The 18,327-nt window shown below is 41.2% G+C and overlaps 2 protein-coding genes and 1 pseudogene across 9 annotated transcripts in view; 1 reads left to right on the plus strand and 2 right to left on the minus strand.

Annotated features, from left to right (window-relative positions):
- Positions 1–18,327, minus strand: part of LOC140848053 (transmembrane and coiled-coil domain-containing protein 5A-like) — a 180,328-nt gene that overhangs the window by 12,418 nt on the left and 149,583 nt on the right. For 3 of the 7 annotated variants that reach the window (XM_073230241.1, XM_073230256.1, XM_073230236.1), the window contains exons 2-12: positions 15,767–15,811; positions 14,626–14,775; positions 14,073–14,196; positions 13,647–13,697; positions 12,875–12,946; positions 10,119–10,175; positions 9,626–9,685; positions 9,147–9,211; positions 7,981–8,038; positions 6,118–6,158; positions 2,515–2,742 (exon numbers count right to left, since the gene is read on the minus strand). In XM_073230241.1, coding sequence (XP_073086342.1) covers positions 2,544–2,742; positions 6,118–6,158; positions 7,981–8,038; positions 9,147–9,211; positions 9,626–9,685; positions 10,119–10,175; positions 12,875–12,946; positions 13,647–13,697; positions 14,073–14,196; positions 14,626–14,775; positions 15,767–15,811 — 922 coding nt within the window. In that variant the 3' untranslated portion in view covers positions 2,515–2,543. Of the gene's footprint in view, positions 1–124; positions 2,743–6,117; positions 6,159–7,980; positions 8,039–9,146; positions 9,212–9,625; positions 9,686–10,118; positions 10,176–12,874; positions 12,947–13,646; positions 13,698–14,072; positions 14,197–14,625; positions 14,776–15,766; positions 15,812–16,355; positions 17,745–18,327 lie in introns of those variants that run through there. The other 4 variants (XM_073230244.1, XM_073230248.1, XM_073230263.1 and 1 more) reach the window with 4 other exon arrangements.
- Positions 5,635–5,730, minus strand: LOC140844839 (small nucleolar RNA U13; annotated as a pseudogene).
- The window catches only part of LOC108403181 (transmembrane and coiled-coil domain-containing protein 5A), a 78,946-nt gene continuing 70,804 nt past the window's right edge, over positions 10,186–18,327 (plus strand). For both annotated transcript variants that reach the window (XM_073230324.1, XM_073230302.1), the window contains exon 1: positions 10,186–12,179. In XM_073230324.1, the coding sequence (XP_073086425.1) occupies positions 12,156–12,179 (24 nt within the window). In that variant the 5' untranslated portion in view covers positions 10,186–12,155. The remainder of the gene's footprint in view (positions 12,180–18,327) is intronic.

Genomic DNA, 18,327 nt, shown 5'->3' on the forward strand with positions numbered 1-18,327 from the left:
ATTCCTTGCATTTGTTTGTTTTGTCTGATAGCTGTGGCTTAGACCTCCAGTACTATGTTCAATAACAGGGAGGTGAGTGGGCATCCCTGTCTTGTTCCCGATCTCCCTGTCTCGGAGGAAAAGCTTTCAGCCTCTCGCTGTTCCGTATGATGATAGGTGTGGGTTTATCATTTATGGCCTTTATTATGTTGACGTACTTGCCCTCTATGCCAATTTTGTTCAGAGTTTTTATCATGGCTGGATGTTGAATTTAATCGAATGCTTTTTCAGCATCTATGGAGATGATCATGTGGTTTTGTCTATCTTCTTGTTGAGGTGGTGGATGATGTTGATGGATTTTCGAATGTTGTACCATCCTTGCATCACTGGGGTGAATCCCACTTGGTCACGGTGTATGATCCTCTTGATGTATTTTTTAATTCGGTTTGCTAATATTTTGTTGAGTTTTTTTGCATCTACATTCATCAGGGATATTGGTCTGCAGTTTTCTTTTTTGGTGGGGTCTTTGCCTGGTTTTGCTATTAGGGTGATGTTGGCTTGATGGAATGAGTTTGGGAGTATTCCCTCCACTTCTGTTTTTTGGAAAACTTTAAGGACAATGGGTATTATGTCTTCTGTGTATGTCTGATAAAATTCTGAGGTAAATCCATCTGGCCTGGGGGTTTTGTTCTTGGGTAGTTTTTTGATTACCGATTCAATTTTGTTGCTGGTAATTGGTCTGTTTAGATTTTCTGTTTCTTTCTGGGTCAGTCTTGGGAGGTTGTATTTTTCTAGGAAGTTGTCCATTTCTCCTAGGTTTTCCAGCTTGTTAGCATATAGATTTTCATGGTATTCTCTAATATTTCTTTGTATTTCTGTGGGGTCTGTCGTGATTTTTACTTTCTTGTTTCTGATTCTGTTGATGTGTGTTGTCTCTCTTTTTCTCTTAATAAGTCTGGCTAGAGGCTTATCTATTTTGTTTATTTTCTTGAAAAACCAGCTCTTGGTTTCATTGATTTTCTTCTGAATTTTGTTTATTTCTTCTCTGATCTTTTATTATGTCCCTCCGTCTGGTGACCTTAGGCCTCATTTGTTCTTCTTTTTCCAGTTTCGATAATTGTGACATTAGACTATTCATTTGGGATTGTTCTTCCTTCTTAAGTATGCCTGGATTTCTATATACTTTCCTCTTAAGACTGCTTTCGCTGCATCCCACAGAAGTTGGGGCTTTGTCACTTAGCTACAGCAGAGAAAACATGGTGATGAATAATGAAATATGCATGAAAGGAAAATTTTTTTTAAGTTTTCTTAAGTGACTCTGAAATTACAATGTGTGAAAATACTTTTACTTTCATGATTCTAAGTCTCAAATTCATGAGTGCAGAGGAGTGGATTTCTTGCTCAGCTCTGTCATGTGTCAGGACAATGGTAAATGGGAGCTGGCCATACCTTATCCTCCCCTTGTGCCAAGAACAAAGTCTGGTTTAGGGAAACACCTATTAAGGCTGCACATACTGGGCAGAAAGTGCCAGATGCCACTGCCACTCAGTGTGGGAATAAGCCACGCATGCAATGCTGTTCCTTGAGATGGGTGGGGGGTGTTTCCATTTAGGGTGCCAGGTGAAAACTCCATGACTTGTATTGTCAGACGATGCATATTTGCACATTACTCTAGTAATTGCCAGGAGAAGAGGATTTTGTTTTCTCTGAGGCCTGGGGTTAAGAAAGAATTTACTCATTCTAGGCAATTTACCAGATTAAGAAAGTTGCTTAATTTTTTTTCCATTTGGTTACTTCTGTTCGTAATATTTATCTGTGGTACTAGATGCCTATAAGCCTTTCATTAAAGGATGACTTTGGTGACACATGATCAGCTGATTATGGGACAGGGATAGGCATTTGACCTCGGCCAATACAGATTCTTTGGTATTTCCTGCTGTAGCTATTGGAAAAGACTGATTGTACTGAAGTTGCTAATCGGGTAGTATAAGATTTAAGTTATTTTCAGAATATTGCCACTTAAAGGAGCAATGCCCATTCAGAGAAATGGAGAGAGATGAAGCCCTGAGGACACTGGTGAAACTTCTGGATTCATCCATGCCTGCAACCTCAGATTTTTAGTTCCATAAGGCAACATATTTTTTTAAATTTTGCTGTAATTTCTAAGTTAGCTTAAGTTAAGGTCACTGGCAGCTATAGAGTTCTAATTATCAGTAAAGAGCCATCTGCATTGCAGAGATCTGGTCTCTTACATTTTTAAGTTTATCTAGGAGTAATGATGGTCTCTAACTTTGCTTAGCATCTATGACATTATTCTGAAAATGGTCTACTTTGTTTACTATTTCATACTATTTAGCTTATCCTATAGCTGCTGAAATCTATTGACAGAGCTGTTTACTGGGCAAGGTCGATCTTGGAAACACAACATGGGGGGAAAGGTAATCAGTAGGCAAACCTCAAGGGAAAAACTGGAGAAAACATCTTCCCTCTACAAGTTCCACCATCTCCTAGTGTACACAGTCAGGTACCACTTGCCTTCTTTTCCCAAGGATGTTTTTTGGAGATTAGTGGGGCAACAAGTCCTCAGTCCGAAGTGTGAGAGATGCAGAGAGGAAGCTTCTTAGCCTCCACAAGGTGCTCCTGTTCAGTATCTTGGGTAGTATGTCGATTAGGAGGTCTGGATTTATAAAGCTTATGTGGAAAAGCAAGTAGCCCAGCAGTGTGATGAAAAATAGGGTGATGAAAAAGAGAACCTGAAAAATCCTGAGAAGAGAAAGCCAAGAAACTTTTAGCCAGATGTTAGAAAACCAGGAACAAAATAGTAAGTCATACCTCAGTGCACACCTGGTTCCTTCTTGATACTCAAATGTCTCCCACTAAATCTTGTCTCCGTTCCCAGCAACCCCTTGTAAATGTGGTCCTTCCCTTGTGCAGGCTTGCTAGTTACTGTCTTCCATCGCTGTGTTTTATTTTCTTTTAGTATTTATCATTATCTGAAATTATCTTGTGACTTAGTCACACCAATTTATACCGCACTAGCAGAGTATGCATTTCTATGGATCTATACCCTCTCCAACACTTACCATCAGATTTTTAAAGTTTCACTAATCAAATGATTGTAAAGTAATATCTCATTATGGTCTTGATCTGTATTTCCCAGATGAACAGTGATGCTGAATATCTGTGCATAGGTTTATTGGTCTGATGTGTTCCTTTTGCCCATTTATCTGCTAGGTTGTTTGATCTTTTCTTAACTAAATGGTAAAAGTTCTTTCTGTGTTCTTGATATGAATCCTTTTCCATGTGTACTTTATTAATAACTTCCCTCTACTTTCTAACTTTCACTTGCTCTAAGTGTTGAAGAGCAAAAGTTAATAATTTTCAATAAAGTCTAGTTTATCAACCTTTCCTTTAATTAGAACTAATCCTTTCATGTCATGCTAGAAATCCATGCCCTATACCAAGGCCTGAAAGATACTTCTATCTTCATTGAGGGTTTGTAGCATTTTAAAAATATGTTCACAAATTCTTTGATAGTCCTCTCATTATGAGATTTCCCTTCATTGGGATGTGGACTGGACTTAATGGCTCATTTCTAAAGAATACAGTATTGTGGAGGTGCCAGTGTATGACTTCCTAGACTAGGTGCTAAAGACACAGCAGCTTCTTCCTTAACTCTCAAGAGAACACCTTCTGTCATATTGGGAGGATACCCAACCAGCCCTGTGGAGATGTGCATGTGCTGAGGAACTGAGACCTCTTGTCAAAATCCAGCAAAAAAGCTAGTGTGAAAATAGATTCTCTAGCCCCAGCCAAGCCTTCTAATGACTGTAACTTTGGCCAACATCTTGTCTGTAGCCTCATACCAGACCTTGAGCTGGAACTACCAGGCTAAATGACTCAAAGATTCCTGACTCATAGAAACTATGGGATGATAAATGTTTATTATTTGAAACTAGGAAGTTTTGGGGTAATTTGTTGAGTGGTAGTAGATAACTCATGCTGCAATCTAAAGATCCCCTTTGTTTCGTTTTGTGGACATTGAAGTCTTTAACACATTGTGCCTGCTTTTTATATATGCTCAATGTTAGTGATCTGATATCATTTTTTGTCTTATTTGGGTAATGTTTTTCCTACCATATTTTTCAACGATTCTTCCTTTCCCCTAAGACATATAATTAGTGTTACAGATCAAAGGTCTAAATGTGCACTGTTTCTAAGCTCTTTTTTTGTTGTGTTTCATTGTTCAGTTTTCCTAGTCTGGTCCCAATAGCACACTATCATAATTATTACAGCTTCATAGTATTCCCCACCTGTTGCTTTTCTTTAAAATTTCGAGGTTATGTCTGACCCTTTACTCCTCCAAATATAGTATATTTTAGAATCATTTCATTCAATTCCATGAAAAATCTTTTGGGGAGTTTGATTGGAATTTAATTGACTATTTATCAACTGGAGACAACTGATGTATTTCTGATATTAAGGCTTCCTATCCATGATCATGGTATTTCTCTTCTTTCATTCATGATACTTTTAATATTTCTTAATACATTTCTCTAAATTTCCCTATAAATGATGAATTTTTTTTCCCTTGCTGTTTTACTATGATTTGTATGGGCAAACCGCCACTGTTTCCTTCCTACATTAACCTTATCCAGCTGTTCTGGGCTGCCTGCAGCTCCAGGACAAATTCATTACCACCTGCCCTCACTAGTCACAGAGAACCCCTTCCCCACCAGTTCTCTGAAGTCTTTCTCTAGTGTTGATCTTAGAGCCAGGATCCAGGATCCATTCTGGTGAAGTATCTTAGAATTAGAATCAGAGGCCCTTTACAAACCTCCTTCCTCCTTCCTGCAAATCTCCTTGAAGCTGGATACAATATTCATAAGGAGGTTCTGGGTGACATTCCCAGGGAAAATCTTAGGAATAACCAACTTTTTAATCTCTTGAGTTAACAACCAGCATACCAGTGCCCCACAGAGTGGTGGAGTAAAACAAGAGGGAAGGTATTTGTAGTTTCCTGAACTAAACCTGTACATTCTCCTCCAGATCACCAACTCTCATTAAGGCAGACAGTCCTTGGGAGTCCATCTGGGCAATTCCATGCTTGGCACGGGTGTTAAAAGTATAGGTGAAGGCAGTCCTAGGAGTTCTAGGAAGAATTCTACTAGGTGTTCCAGGAACACTGTATGTGGGGATATCAAAATATGTAGTACTTCATTTACCTTGTATGAAGGGACATCCCCCTTAAGCCAATATTCTAGACATTTGGAAATTACCTTTAAACACCAATAATTTTATGTTAATCATTTTGATGGAACTCTTTCTAAATCATATTTTATACCACTTTGAATCTGTTTCTGTGTGCCTTCGTAAACAGATTATATTGAACATAATTTGACCTTTACTTGAAAATACAAGGCTACATGAATACAAATTTTTGCTGTCCCAGTGATTCCTTCAGAACTAATATGCACTCAGTTGTTTGAATGTTGAGTTCTTACTCAGGTTAACAAATATTTTTGAGCAATTATGATGTGCTGGATACTGTTAGGTGCTTTATCTCTTTCACAATCATTTCCTCTTTTATCTGTTATTAGGCAGCAGTATACTTGCATTTAGAAGTTCTCTCCCTATGTATGTATATATTTTTCATGTCGGGGGTAAAGAGCTGACATTGTAACAAGGTTTGAGGGAGGCGTGTCTCATACAATAGTGTGAAAACCCAATCACTATGCTTATGAACCCCATTTCTAATCTACTGACTCTACTGGGGATCCAGATACATCAAATTATTTCAGACTGTTAAGGGAAGAGGGAGTAAATATGAGATTTGCCACATCTCTTTTAGGTGATAAGATTCCCGTTTCTGATTACTTACTGGGCTGTTGGGTGCTAATACTAGAAAATGAGATTAGTAATTGCCTTTCGGCAAGAAGTCATAGCATGTAAACTGAGACATGTGGTCACTGATGACACTAGTTTGTTGACTCTGTGTGTGTGTGTGTGTGTGTGTGTGTGTGTGTGTGTGTGTGTGTGTGTGTGTGTGTGTGTGTGTATAAAAGGTTCTCCTTGTCGTCTGCAGGATGGCTAGTAGATCTCCCAGTTTTCAAGAAGTCCTCAAAGATATTTACTTGCCTTTTACAGAGCCATATTCCCTTCTTTTGGAGAGACTTGTCCTGGGAGAAGAAGAAAGGCAATTGATAAATAAGCAATTTTTTGAAGCTGTCATCTCTGTCAAGTAATATTCAGTGAGCTATTAGTTATATGTTATGTTTAGATACCATACAAATTTTTTTCATAAGCATAAACATGAAAATTTCAAAGCCCATGCATATACATACATATGCATATATGTGTGTGTGCAGTATTTATATATACATATGCATATATATATGTGTGTGTGTGTATATATATACACAGTTACATATTTATATATGATTTTGTATCACCTTCTTATATACTGATAGGAGTAGAGGAAGGCATAGAAACGTAAAGTATGTTGCCCAAGGTTATACAGCTAGTTAGTGGCAGGGCCAGGCGGGACCTCTGCGAATCCACATTCTGGGCTCTCATAACTCTTCGCTTAACCTTCAGCTCAGCCAGAAACCCTTAGAGGAATGAACAAGCTATGGAAACCACACAAATACATTCTGAGGTAAGTTTTAGAAGTATAAAAATGTAAAGATGAAAATACATCCTGAATTTCTGTGGCATTTCTTTGACAAAATATTTTCTTTGTTATTTCATTTTCCTTTTAACTTCCTTGGGAGATAAAAAGAGGAATTAAGATTTTAAAATTGTGTAAATAAGGCTCATAGAACTGGAATCATGAGAAACTTTGTTTTACAAATTTGGTTGTATAACTTGAGCCAGATGAGGTGAAGTGCCCTCTAATCAGTGCCCAGGGAGCGTCTCTGTAAAGACGGCTCAAACTCAGGGCACGGGACCATCATGGGACTCTCATAATCTTGATGAAGACACTCTGTTTTTCCTCTGATGTGTAGTCAGATGAACACTTTGATGAACCATTGGGGATAGATGACGGGACATGTCAGAAAGTATGCTGAGCCTCATCCTAGAGAGAGGGAGTCCATTTAATTTCAGGGTCCAGTTAATATTTTTTTGCTGAGTGGAATATGCAAGAGAGGGGCCAGAATAACTTGCTCAGGACAATCGGAGTCATGGTCACTGTGGGCATGTCTGACATATACCCAAACATCTGGATGACCCCAGGAACAATGGTGTATTATTGATGTTTGCTTTTTAGGAAAAGAAGACTTTTTTTTTTGGTGAGATTATCAAGATCATATATTTCATGCCAATAAATTTCTGGGGAATGTCAACCTTGCCTCTTAAACCAATATTCATTACAAAAATAAAGTTAAATAAAAGTTTATCTTTTAGCCCTGTGAACTTGCTGCCACAAAATGCCAAACAGGGAAAGAGCCGTGATGCTCTGCACCCAATTCTATGTCCTTCTGACCTTTGCATATGTGCTGGTGACATCACGATGTTAAACATGAATGGATTTGGAGCTGTGTCATAAAGAAGTGATGACTTCTTATGTTAACTCATGGGGCGACTGTGATCAGATAGTGACAGGTAACCCTGGTGCTGTGTGTTTTGAAAGATTCGGGAACATGTCGGGATCATATGGAAAGAGTTCTGTGATTGCATTAGGAGGGCGGTGTGGTGTATGTGTCATATATTAGCCTCTTCTCTGTAGAGCATAGCCGCAGTTAATGTTCCATCTTACTTGCATTCTGAACCTTCTTAGGTCTTAGACTAGTTTCTACGAAGACATGCCTCATATTTACTTGGCTGTAAGAGAGGGAAGACAGTTGTCTTCTTTGTTTCAGGTTGGAATGCTTTGAAATTATATCTAGTACTGTTCTTGGAAAATGCACATGGGAAGCTTTGTGTATGTTTCCTGGCTTATAGTGTTTTGGAAACTCTGACAGGCAGTGGCCCTCAGAGGACACAGGGTGGAAGGCTCACCTTATTATTTTGACTGTTATGTTCTTTTCTTGCCGAGTTCATGCTCAAGACTTTTGATCTAGGGGGAAGTGAACCAAGATAGGGATTGAATAAAGTTCACTCAAATATCCATACTACATAATGATTATTTAAAAAGTTTCATATTCTAAAGCTGTGCTGTCCACTATGGAAGCCAGTGGCTGCATGTAGCTATAAACAATAAGTTAATAAAAATAAAAATAAATCATTTCCTCAGTCACACTAACCATGTTTCAGGTACTCAGTAGGTGGCCCTTGGCTCCTTATTGGATGGCACAAAGTTTTATTGGGCAGCTCTGTTGTAGAAACTCACCTTAGCAGTGAAGCCATACTTAATGTTCAAGAAGGCTCTCGGGAAACTTGAAGGTATCCTTCAGAATTCCAAGTCCTGGTACCCTGTGGCCCTCCCAGGCCACAATGCATACCAAGGCTATTTAGAGGCGGTATGAAGTTTGGTTCTGTTTACCTTGATCCCAAGATCCAAAATATTTAATAAATGTAAGTACTTCTTGAGTAAGTTAAGATTTAACTTCTAAAAAGGGGCCAAGAAATGGGAGTGAGATTTTTTACTTTGTTTTCTCACCATGTCAGGTCTAGACAAACTCAGAAAGGAGGGGCAGGGGCTTTTGTCTTACCATGTCTAACCTTTAATGGTCCTAGTTTAGTAGTTAATATAGTGTACAGTTTGGGTTTGGTAATATGATAGCCTTCGTGTGTCTAGAGGTTAGTTTCATGCCTATCTTATATGGCTGAGCCTCTATGTTTTTGGGAAAATGAAGGGTGGTATTAGTTTAAAGGGCTTTTCTGTGAAAGTAAGAATGTACTACTCATCAGAGTGCCTGACTACCAGCCCTTTTAAAATCAGATGTTCCTGCCCTTAATATAAACCTGAATAATTGAAAATGTGATAAAAGCATGAAGGGAGATGTGTTTCTGTGGTTTTTTAAGGAGGATGGAAGGAGGACCTGCATTTTAAAGTTGGTGCGGTTTAGTGGGAGCCAAGCAATCACTAACAGAAGGGAGAGAGATGTGCGGTTCGGGCTCACTCAGTCCCGAGTAGGAACTGGTCAGAGGAATGTTTGCTCTGACCCAGGCTGAGATGGAGTTACCACTAAAACCAAGAAGTTCCTTTTTTTTCCAAAACTCACACTTCTCTCTCAAGGAGCCGCGTCTCTACCTCTTCTTCAATGTTCTTTGAAGTTTCCTGGTACTTCTTCCAAGAGAAATAAAAGAAACCACAGTTACTAATTAGAAGCCTTATACTTTTTCTAATCATAAGAAGCATGTATTATTACGTGGTAACATGAATGCTTGGTCTCCTTTTCCAGCCCCGACACCCACCACCACTCCTGATCTCTCGCTGCACTTCCTACCTTCCCAGGCAGGTCCCTGGGTAATTGGTGTCATGAAAGGAAAAGTGCTCGTTATGAATTTAAGAGCACAGAGGTCAGGAGACCAGGGCTGTAACAGAATGATATTGGTGCCGGGTTGTCAGGGACCCAAAGACCCTTTGTCATGCCACTTTGAAGAGTTAATATTGTTCTAGAGAGTGTTCTTTGAAAAGCCTGGTTTCATATTATCCTGTACCTTACAAACCCTTCTCTGTCCCATTACCAAGAAACTGTACCTTAATGCAGAAGACCTGATCTTTGCAGAGCTGGGCCACCAAAGCATAGTCTTCCATTACCTGGCAAACCAAAATTCAGTCTTAAATTTCTTTCAGGAAATTTCTCTAAGAACCAGAGTATACTTGCTTCCTCCTAAATCTCAGACCCTAAATGTAGTTTTCTAATTGTCCTAAATATGTTTTTGCTGTATGTATGAACTCATTTATTTTCTGATGCTAGATAAGCTTTATTTTGCAGGGAAGTTTATTTTGGGACAGTTGAGAGAATAGATACAGATATGGAACATATCCTATAAAAATTATTGAAGAGAAGGAAACCTTGGAGACTGCATTTACCTTCCTTTCCTTCATCCCCTCCTCAACCCGATAATGGTTCTGCATCTGGAACCTTATTATATGTAAGTCAATCATTTGCAGAATGTATTGTGTCCTCTAACTGAACATCAACTTTTCCTTCCTCTGGGGGAAGAAATACTGAAATTACTACCATCACCTTAGCCAGTTCCTTCTCTCGGTCAGCACAGGAAGCTTCCAGCTCTTGTAACTTAACCTATAGAAAGGGAAGGAGATGGGTAACTCAAGGTGCAAGCAGGCTTCCATTCTGAAATGCTGTCTCAAAGGTCATCTTACAGGTGGCTGAAGAGCACCAGGTATGATATCAGATGTCTTTTTAATGGAGGAGAGTCAAACCATGCAGCATCCTTAAGGTGAACCTACCTTTCTACACTCCCAAGGCCTTAGCATTCATGAGGGCTCCACTCATGCTTAAACTACAATTCTTAGCTTCCTTCCTTGTTAGCCATTCCTCTTAGGAAAAACATCAATCTTGAAAAACCTCAGTCTTCCTTTTCCTTTTATATACTTACCGCTCACTCCTTTTTTGCTCCCCGTAGTCCTTCCTTCTTTTCCTCCCTTGTTTGATGGAAGCCTATTCTATATTGGTCACTGTGTTGGAGTGATGGGCAGAGGGCCATGAGAGCAGAAAGTCTACAGTGGTGAACAGGATTGACAGGCAGAGTCTCTGCCTCACAGAGCTGCATTATAGTTGGGGACGTTAACACATAAGTCAACATGACAATGATAAATGCTATGAAAGAAATACAGAGAAATGTAGTGCTAGCGGTGGCATGAGAGCGATCATGGGTGAAGTCCTGTCTGATGGGATGATGCTGGGTTGAAATCCAAATGGTAAATAGTAGCCAAATGGAGATCTGGAAGAAATATGGCCCATGCAGGGTTGCAGCAAGAGCCAAGAGTGTGAAAGAGCACATATGTAGTGTATGTGGAAGTTCTGTGGCTGGAGCGTGGGGAAACACCTGGGAAGGAGGAGATGAGGTGGGGAAAGGTTGGCATGGATGAGATTATGTGGAAGGCCTTGTAGCTTCTAGAGTTTGGTTCTTTATTTTAATTGCAGTGAGAATCCAGGTGTGAACTCGAAGTAGTAAGGACATAACTTGATTTGTGTTTTTAAAGAATAAGTCTTTTCTATGTGTGAAAAGTAGATTACGGGTAAGAGCAGAAGCAGGAAGACTAAGAGGCTAATTTGGCATCCAGGCAAGGGCTTATGGTGTCTTGCAGAGGGTAATAGTAGCAGAGGAATAGATGTGCTCGGGGCATATTCCCTAGTTAGAGCAGACAAGCCTAAGTTTTTCCTTCCTTCCACTTTTAGCTCTACTGTTCCCACTTTGATCTAGGTGCCATTGTTTCACATCTGAAGACTTCTAACAGTTCCTTTCCTCTTCAGTCAATTATATCCAGGGCCAGAGAGCCAAATGTGCTAAGGGCTGTATTTTCAGGACGGTGGTCTGAGACACAAAGAGGCGCAGCAGGCATACTATTAAACTGATGAGCTGATTTCCAAGATGTAAGAACAACAGAAGGAAGAGATGCTATGGATTTTATAGAATTAGAGAAATCACTTGAGAAATCTACAACACATGTAGGCAAATGGGTGTAATTTAAAGGGTCAGTGATGCTTTAGAGTTCTTTGGAGGTGGGCTAATAGCTTCCAGGAAAATAATGGCCATTGTTCTGACAATGCCTGGAACTACCTATAGTCTTTCGGCTCAGCTGAGGTGACACAGAATTACCAGACTTAAAGCCTCACCATGGTCTCTGGAGGGCTACTGTCAAGAAAACTTGTTTTGAGCAGAAGGAAGCAAATTCAGTTATTTGGCAAGGCTAGTCAAGGGCCTTCCTAAGCCTTTCTAGCCTGAGCCTCAACTTTATCCTGAAGCACATGCAGGCTCCACATTTCTCCCTTTCCAGATACATTTCCTGGACAGGCGTGGCCAAGGAAGCTGTTTTAGTGGCTTTGGACTTCCTGGTTTTTTTTGTTTTTTTTTGTTTTTTTTTGTGTGTGTGTGTGTGGCCATCAGTACTAATTTGGCTGACACGAAATAGGGAAGTAATTCTCTATTTTTCGCTTTCTATTTCTATTTTCAGTGTGTCCATCTCTGCATCATGGCCCACAGACATAGTATGGGCGAAAGTGTGAGCTTCAGACGCTGAGAAATAGGGCAAGGGAAAGATGGAATTCTACAGAAAGTATCAAGTAAGTATTGTACCTGCTTTCTCAATTAGAAAATAAGTCCACCAGTTTGCATCTTTGATCTCAGGGATTGTGCTTGTGCCCAGGTTTTTATCTTTGGAACACAATTAGAGAAATGCTAAGCAATGTATGCTACACTCAGCAGGTAGAGGTCACTAAATATTTGAGTGGTAAATTGAATGAACCTTTTCTGGATGGGGGTCAGTGATAGAGTGTGTAAATTACCTAGCACACAGTAGATTGACAAATCCTAGGTCTGCTCTATGAATCCATACATTTGCCTCAGCTAGACTTTTAAATAATCATGTTGAATAGGTGACGTTTCAAGGTTTTACTCTTAAAAATATACCATTTCATTCAGTTTTCAAACTGAGGCTGAAAGGGGCTGATTAAATTACCCAACTTCATATAGCTCACTAAGTGCTGGGACCAGGATATAAACCAGGGACTTAAGTGTTATATATGCATTGTGCAGTTGTGTTCTGCTCTTCCTGAAGGGAGAGAAACAAAATGTATGGCTTCAGAGTGAAATTCCATGCCAAGGGCAGAAAAGAATTCAGTACTCAGTAGCCTAGGCTTAAGTCTGACATGGGCTAAAACTACAAAGAATTTATCCCAGTTTTGATAGTTGTTTCCACGTAAAAGCTTGCTTCCTGCTCATGTAACCCAAACCCTCTCAAGATTGATTTTTCATTTACCTTTGACTGTTCCAGTGCTCCCTGTAGATGGCCTTGCTCACACTTGGTTGCCTTTTGCAATTTCCTTGTAAGCTATGATTTTAAATAAACACGTATTTCAAAAAAAATACATCAAATAAAAAATTCTAGAAGTCAAAAACACTGTTTGGTGTGTAGAGCCAATAACATGGCCTTGATAAAGCTGCCAGGAGATGGTCCCTTAGTGGATACTTGGTGCCCTTGGAAGCATCTTTATTCTACCTCTGTCTTCTTCTCACTAGTCTTGGCCACCAGAGCTAGAGTCTGCCCAAGCAGGAGTACTTCCCTGAACCCTATGCTACAGAGGGCTGCAGGCGGGGGTCAGAAAGTAGGGCAATCATGGGAAATACACTGTACTTTGAGCAAGAGTTGAGGTGGAGTGAATGTCTGGATAAGGAAAGGGAAGCCCTTGGTATTTAAGTATTTGAAAACTCTGTTGAAAATAAAATTAACCTTTCACCTTCCGACAAAGTGTCAGTGGATTCCATTTTCTTGTGATAGAATGAAAAACAGAATGAAAAACCCACGGGATCACCAAATGGCCCACCCACTCCCTTCAACTTATGCTTGCAAGGGAATTTCATGACATTCAGGTACGAGGCTCAGCCTCGTGAGAGGGGGGCAGGGGTAGAACCCACCCCCTGCACAGACTTTTCTGACATGTGGGATCCTCTATGATCATTTTCCCTCCCTTGTCCCTTTGACAACTGGAGCCGCTGCGGGCAACCTGGGGAAAACTAGAGCCCCATCCCACCTTTTTCTGAAGTTCTGTTGTATCATGGACCAGAGTCTCATTTTTCCTTTCCTGTTGAGAGAAAGAAGCAGCGCATAGGTGTGGAGCTCCCTGCTACCACCCGTCTTTATTCAGCTGATTGTTCTTCCTTTCACCGAGTGCTATTTGCCTGCAGTAACTCTACCTCACTGCATATTGTCAGGTAAAGGACCTGTGGTTTGATTTCCACATACGTATCTACACCAGCTCACCAGGATAGACATGCCCACGTGCAGGGATTCCCAATGTGAAATATTACCAATATGAAAATTACTCAACACATATTTTACCATGTCTTTTGACTATTCTTTGCGTGTAAAAAAGAGGAGACTAGCTTATCTGATGGCTGATGAGAGACAAGCTGAGGAATAACGCCCATCAGATGGCTCTTCCCAGCTTTTTGCTTACAAGTCTGGCTATTTCTTCTTCCAGGTCTTGCAGCGTTCTTTCCCTTTCCATGGTGGTACTATTCTGCTGCTCCCACTCCTCATCATCTGTCAGGTCCTGGGGCTGAGTGATCTCACTTTCCAGCCTGAATGACACAAGCACATAGTGTGAGGAACAGACCGCTTCAGAACTGAAAAAAACACATCTGTCAGTTTTAAGGCTACTTCAGTGTCAGTAAATACGGCTCTCAAGATGGAAACCCATCTTTCCTGTGTCCTTATCGTCATAATCACTTCAAAGGCAGGACAAAAAATCACCTCAAAGTTCGACCTGATTCCCAAGTCAAACACCCTAGTGTTCTTTCAGCTCAGGTGAATATCATCCAATCTTTTAAGAATCTCTTTGAAACTTTCTATAATTCACGGTTTGAACCACAGGAAATGCCAAAGAATGAGGAAGAAACTGCTACATAAGATATAGGTCTCTGGAGCAGGTAGGAAAATTGACGTTTGTCTTTTCTCCTCTGTCCCATCCCTTGGATTGGGAACTTCCCTCAAGAAACCCCAGCACTCACCTCTGTATTTCATCTTCTTTCTGGTGGATTTTGAGAAGAAGTTCCTGATTTGCTTCATCTATTCTTTGGAGATCTCGTTCAAGGTCTCTGTTCAAACTATCAATGTTCCTCTTTGTCTGAGTTAGTCTTAAGATCTCCACCTCCTCTGACCTATAGATTCAGTCCACGAAAGGAACAAGGGCCAGTTATCTCAGGGTCAGGGATCTTTGGGCCAGAAGGGGTATCTAGGAGACATGTAATTCAACAACCTGGCTTTTTCTGGGAGCACACCTTTTCCTTGTTCATAGGAAATTGTATTTCTTAATCATGTCCTACTATTTGTTTCAGTAATTCTCAACTCAGGCAGCCAGAGAGGATTTTCCCAGGCTTTCTTGATCAAAGTGCTCAATATAATAGTACACCTCCTCCCTGCTTCTGGAAGAAGTTTGCTTCCTTAATAGCCTCTTGTATTGGAGAGAATGGTTTCTCAGCAAATGGTGCACAAAATCTGCTCATGAAATACACTTCCACTGAGTATTTTCATCCAGGCACCTGGTACATCACTTAGAGTTGGTTCCTGCCTTAAGCCGCAAGAGCTCTCCACCAGCAGATGGGGCTTCTGTTTTTCCCTCCCTCCTCGCATCTAAGAGCTTCTCCATTGCCTGCTACAAAGCTTGAGAATGTACCATGGGAGTCACTGCACCGAGTACACACACATATGATCCAGGCATTCACTTTCAAGAATACAAACAACTTTTTTGAAGTGAATTTGAATGTAATAATGGTAACATCTCAGTGCTTTAGAAATGGTATCTGGCAAATGGGAAGGTCTCAATACCTTTTTTTCTTTTTGTTGTGTGTCAATTGATTTCTCTTTGAAATGCTTAACTGGGAATAAAGTGTGTGGGAGCGGTCTTTTGTTTTGAGTAGGAATGAGGGATGAACTTGCAAAGTAAGTCCTTCCTTGGAAGGGCTGAATGGATGCAGGACTTACAATAGTTGTCACTTCAGGAGGACATGGAGTGCTTGGGGTGGTGTCAGCAGGGGGTTGGATAGACAGGAGTGCAGGATGGAGGAGGGGGAAGATGAGGGATATCATGAAGAGCAGACCTGCTTCACGCCTTGGTCCTTGGATGTGGCTCTGCATAATCATAATACTTACTCGTGATCTAGCTGATCCTCCTCGGGTTCTTCCATTGTAGATTCCCTAAAATACAAGCAGAAATGTATTGGATGAGGTGGGGAAATGTGTCCATTTATGAAACACAGAGTAACTATCCAAGAGTCCCAAGGGATAGGGACAAAGTCAAGTCAACCGATTTCCTCCCTCCAACCCCCCAGGTTCTGGCCATGACAAAACCCAGCCCTTTGATTCTTCTGTCCCTGATCTGACTGTATGTCAGGTAAGGATACAGTGAGGATACAGGGATAATGCTGGAAAATTCAGTGTGTGTCCTTCTAGTGGGTACATGCGGAGATGGTTCTCTAGAACAAGAACCCTTTCAAACTTTGCTCCAGGTAATTAGAATCGATAAAGATCATCCATTCCTCTGAAGTCCCTTTTTGCTCCGTGCCCAGCTGCTTTCCTTAAGGCCCCATGGGCATGAATGTAGGTGCATAACTGCCCTGAAAAGTAATCTTTCTGACCTCTAGCTGGGACTCTGTAAGGATCTTCAGATATTTAGATATTTAGTATTAAATAGGGCTCAGAAAAACCCAAGCAGAAGTAGATAATTTGGTTCATTCTGTACCTTAGTTTCCTCTTTTTCTCCAATTCTTCAATAAACTCTGTCCCCCTCCTGATATGGCTTCCTGATTCTACCTTAGTCGCTCAGCTTCTGAAGTCCAATCTTTCCCCACTGGAAGCAACCAGTAGAGTGTCAGAACCTTCCAAAGGGTCAGGACTCTGCTATTGACATAGGATGGGTGGGGCAGCATGTCACAGTGGGGTGGGTGACAATGGTTATTCACGCAGAGTTCCAAGTCTAGATGGGTGCATGTGTTTTATGGCTGAGTCTTCCGTTTGGTGGTAGTCAGTAGAATGGTTGTGATTCCTGGGTAGAATGAAGGGGTGGTCCCTGTGTTTTGTTTTTCTCGCAGATTGAGCTTCCTTTCTGCCCGAGTGTGGCTATGGGAACCTGGGTCCTAAGGCAGCAGTCTGACCCCATAAGTGCTCATTCATCTGACACACGCTGAAACATCAGAAGAGCACTTATGGGTGCCAGGCACTGTTCTAAGCATGAGGGAGACAGAGTGAACAGAACAGCCCAAACACCTGCCGTCATGGAGTTTACATTATAGGGTGTGTATGTGAGGGCGGGAGGGGTAACACAACGCAATAAATGAGTACATTTATTTTATTTTGTATGATAAAAAAGGAGAATGCTCTGAAGAAACATAGGTGAGGAGGGTGAGAGGAAATTCAGTGAGTACTGCTTAAGTGGGAGGGAATTGAAGTTTTAAATAGGGTGGTGCAGGGAAAGCACTTAGCATTGCCAGACCCAGAAGTGTGGTGTGGATGTGTTAAGAGGCCTGATCAATGGGAAGGAAACCTTAGGTTGTGCTGAGGTGAACACAGAATCCTCAGGCCTCACGAACAAGGGTAATAGCAAACAAGGCCCATGGCCCGCAGAAGCATGGGCCAGTACGCAGCCGAAGGGCCAACAGACCCAGGGCACCGGCAGGAGGCGTGAGGACGCAAAGCTCCTCATTTGCTGCTTTGAGGACACGTAGCTTTTCCTGCAGCTTCCAGTATTCTGGGAAAAAAGAGAACTCTGGAGAGGGAGAATCTGTCCAAAATACTGAGAAAATACCCATAAGAGATTTTTAACTGGGAAAAGTTTGTGATATCTCGAGTTGGCCCCAGAAAAATAAACAATAGATGCTCTTTTCCCCGTCTTGCAGTGAGGAACTGAGGCTCAGTGAGGCTCAGGTAACTTACCCAGACGGCTCAGTGAAGAGTCACTCTGGTCTGTCTTGCTTTAGAGCCAATGTTCCTCCTACTGTTTCTTACGGCCTCTAATGTGAGGACACTGGGGCCTGGGGATTCTATGATAATTAATTGCTGGAGTTTCATTTCAGAAGCTTTGAGGATTCAATAAAGAACATTTTAAATATCCAAGCAGAGCGTGACAGGAGTCCTAAAATGACAGGGTGTGCGATCAATAAAAGCAGATGGTTAAACCACCATTATTGTTTTGACATTTGAATATCTCTTTAGTCATTTCTAAGTTGAATCACATTGATGAATCAGCTAAAGGTCATGCAAGTAGCTGTTACAGAGAGGAGACCCAGAGGAGAAGCGTGGGAGAGGCTCCCTCCGCTCTCCAAGCCTGGCTGGTGCTCCATCGGCATGTGAAGCCGCTTGGCCAGCCTCATCTAGATCATCCAGACCTGTTTGTCATCCCCACAAAGATCTTTGAGAACAAAAAGTAGGAAGATGTAGCTGGAAAATTAATCTTGAAGTGAAGTTAGAGGGTTTCTGACTGCCAGAGCCTGCCTTGGGAAGGGTCATCTCATCCTGCAGAGTGACCCCTGCAGGGTTCTGTGTGTGTCCAGAGGTTTGGACCGGGATTGCACTCTAGACATTGGAAAACGACAGAATTTGGGTCATGGTGTGCCACTCAGCTAATCGTCTCTTAAGGTCATGGATTACAAAGTGAACCTTTTTACTCTGTGTGGAGATGTTTTTGTGTGATTAAAAAGCCAGTGTTCACAGATCTT

Source organism: Manis javanica, chromosome 1 (assembly GCF_040802235.1).
Source record: "Manis javanica isolate MJ-LG chromosome 1, MJ_LKY, whole genome shotgun sequence".
Taxonomy (NCBI): domain Eukaryota; kingdom Metazoa; phylum Chordata; class Mammalia; order Pholidota; family Manidae; genus Manis; species Manis javanica.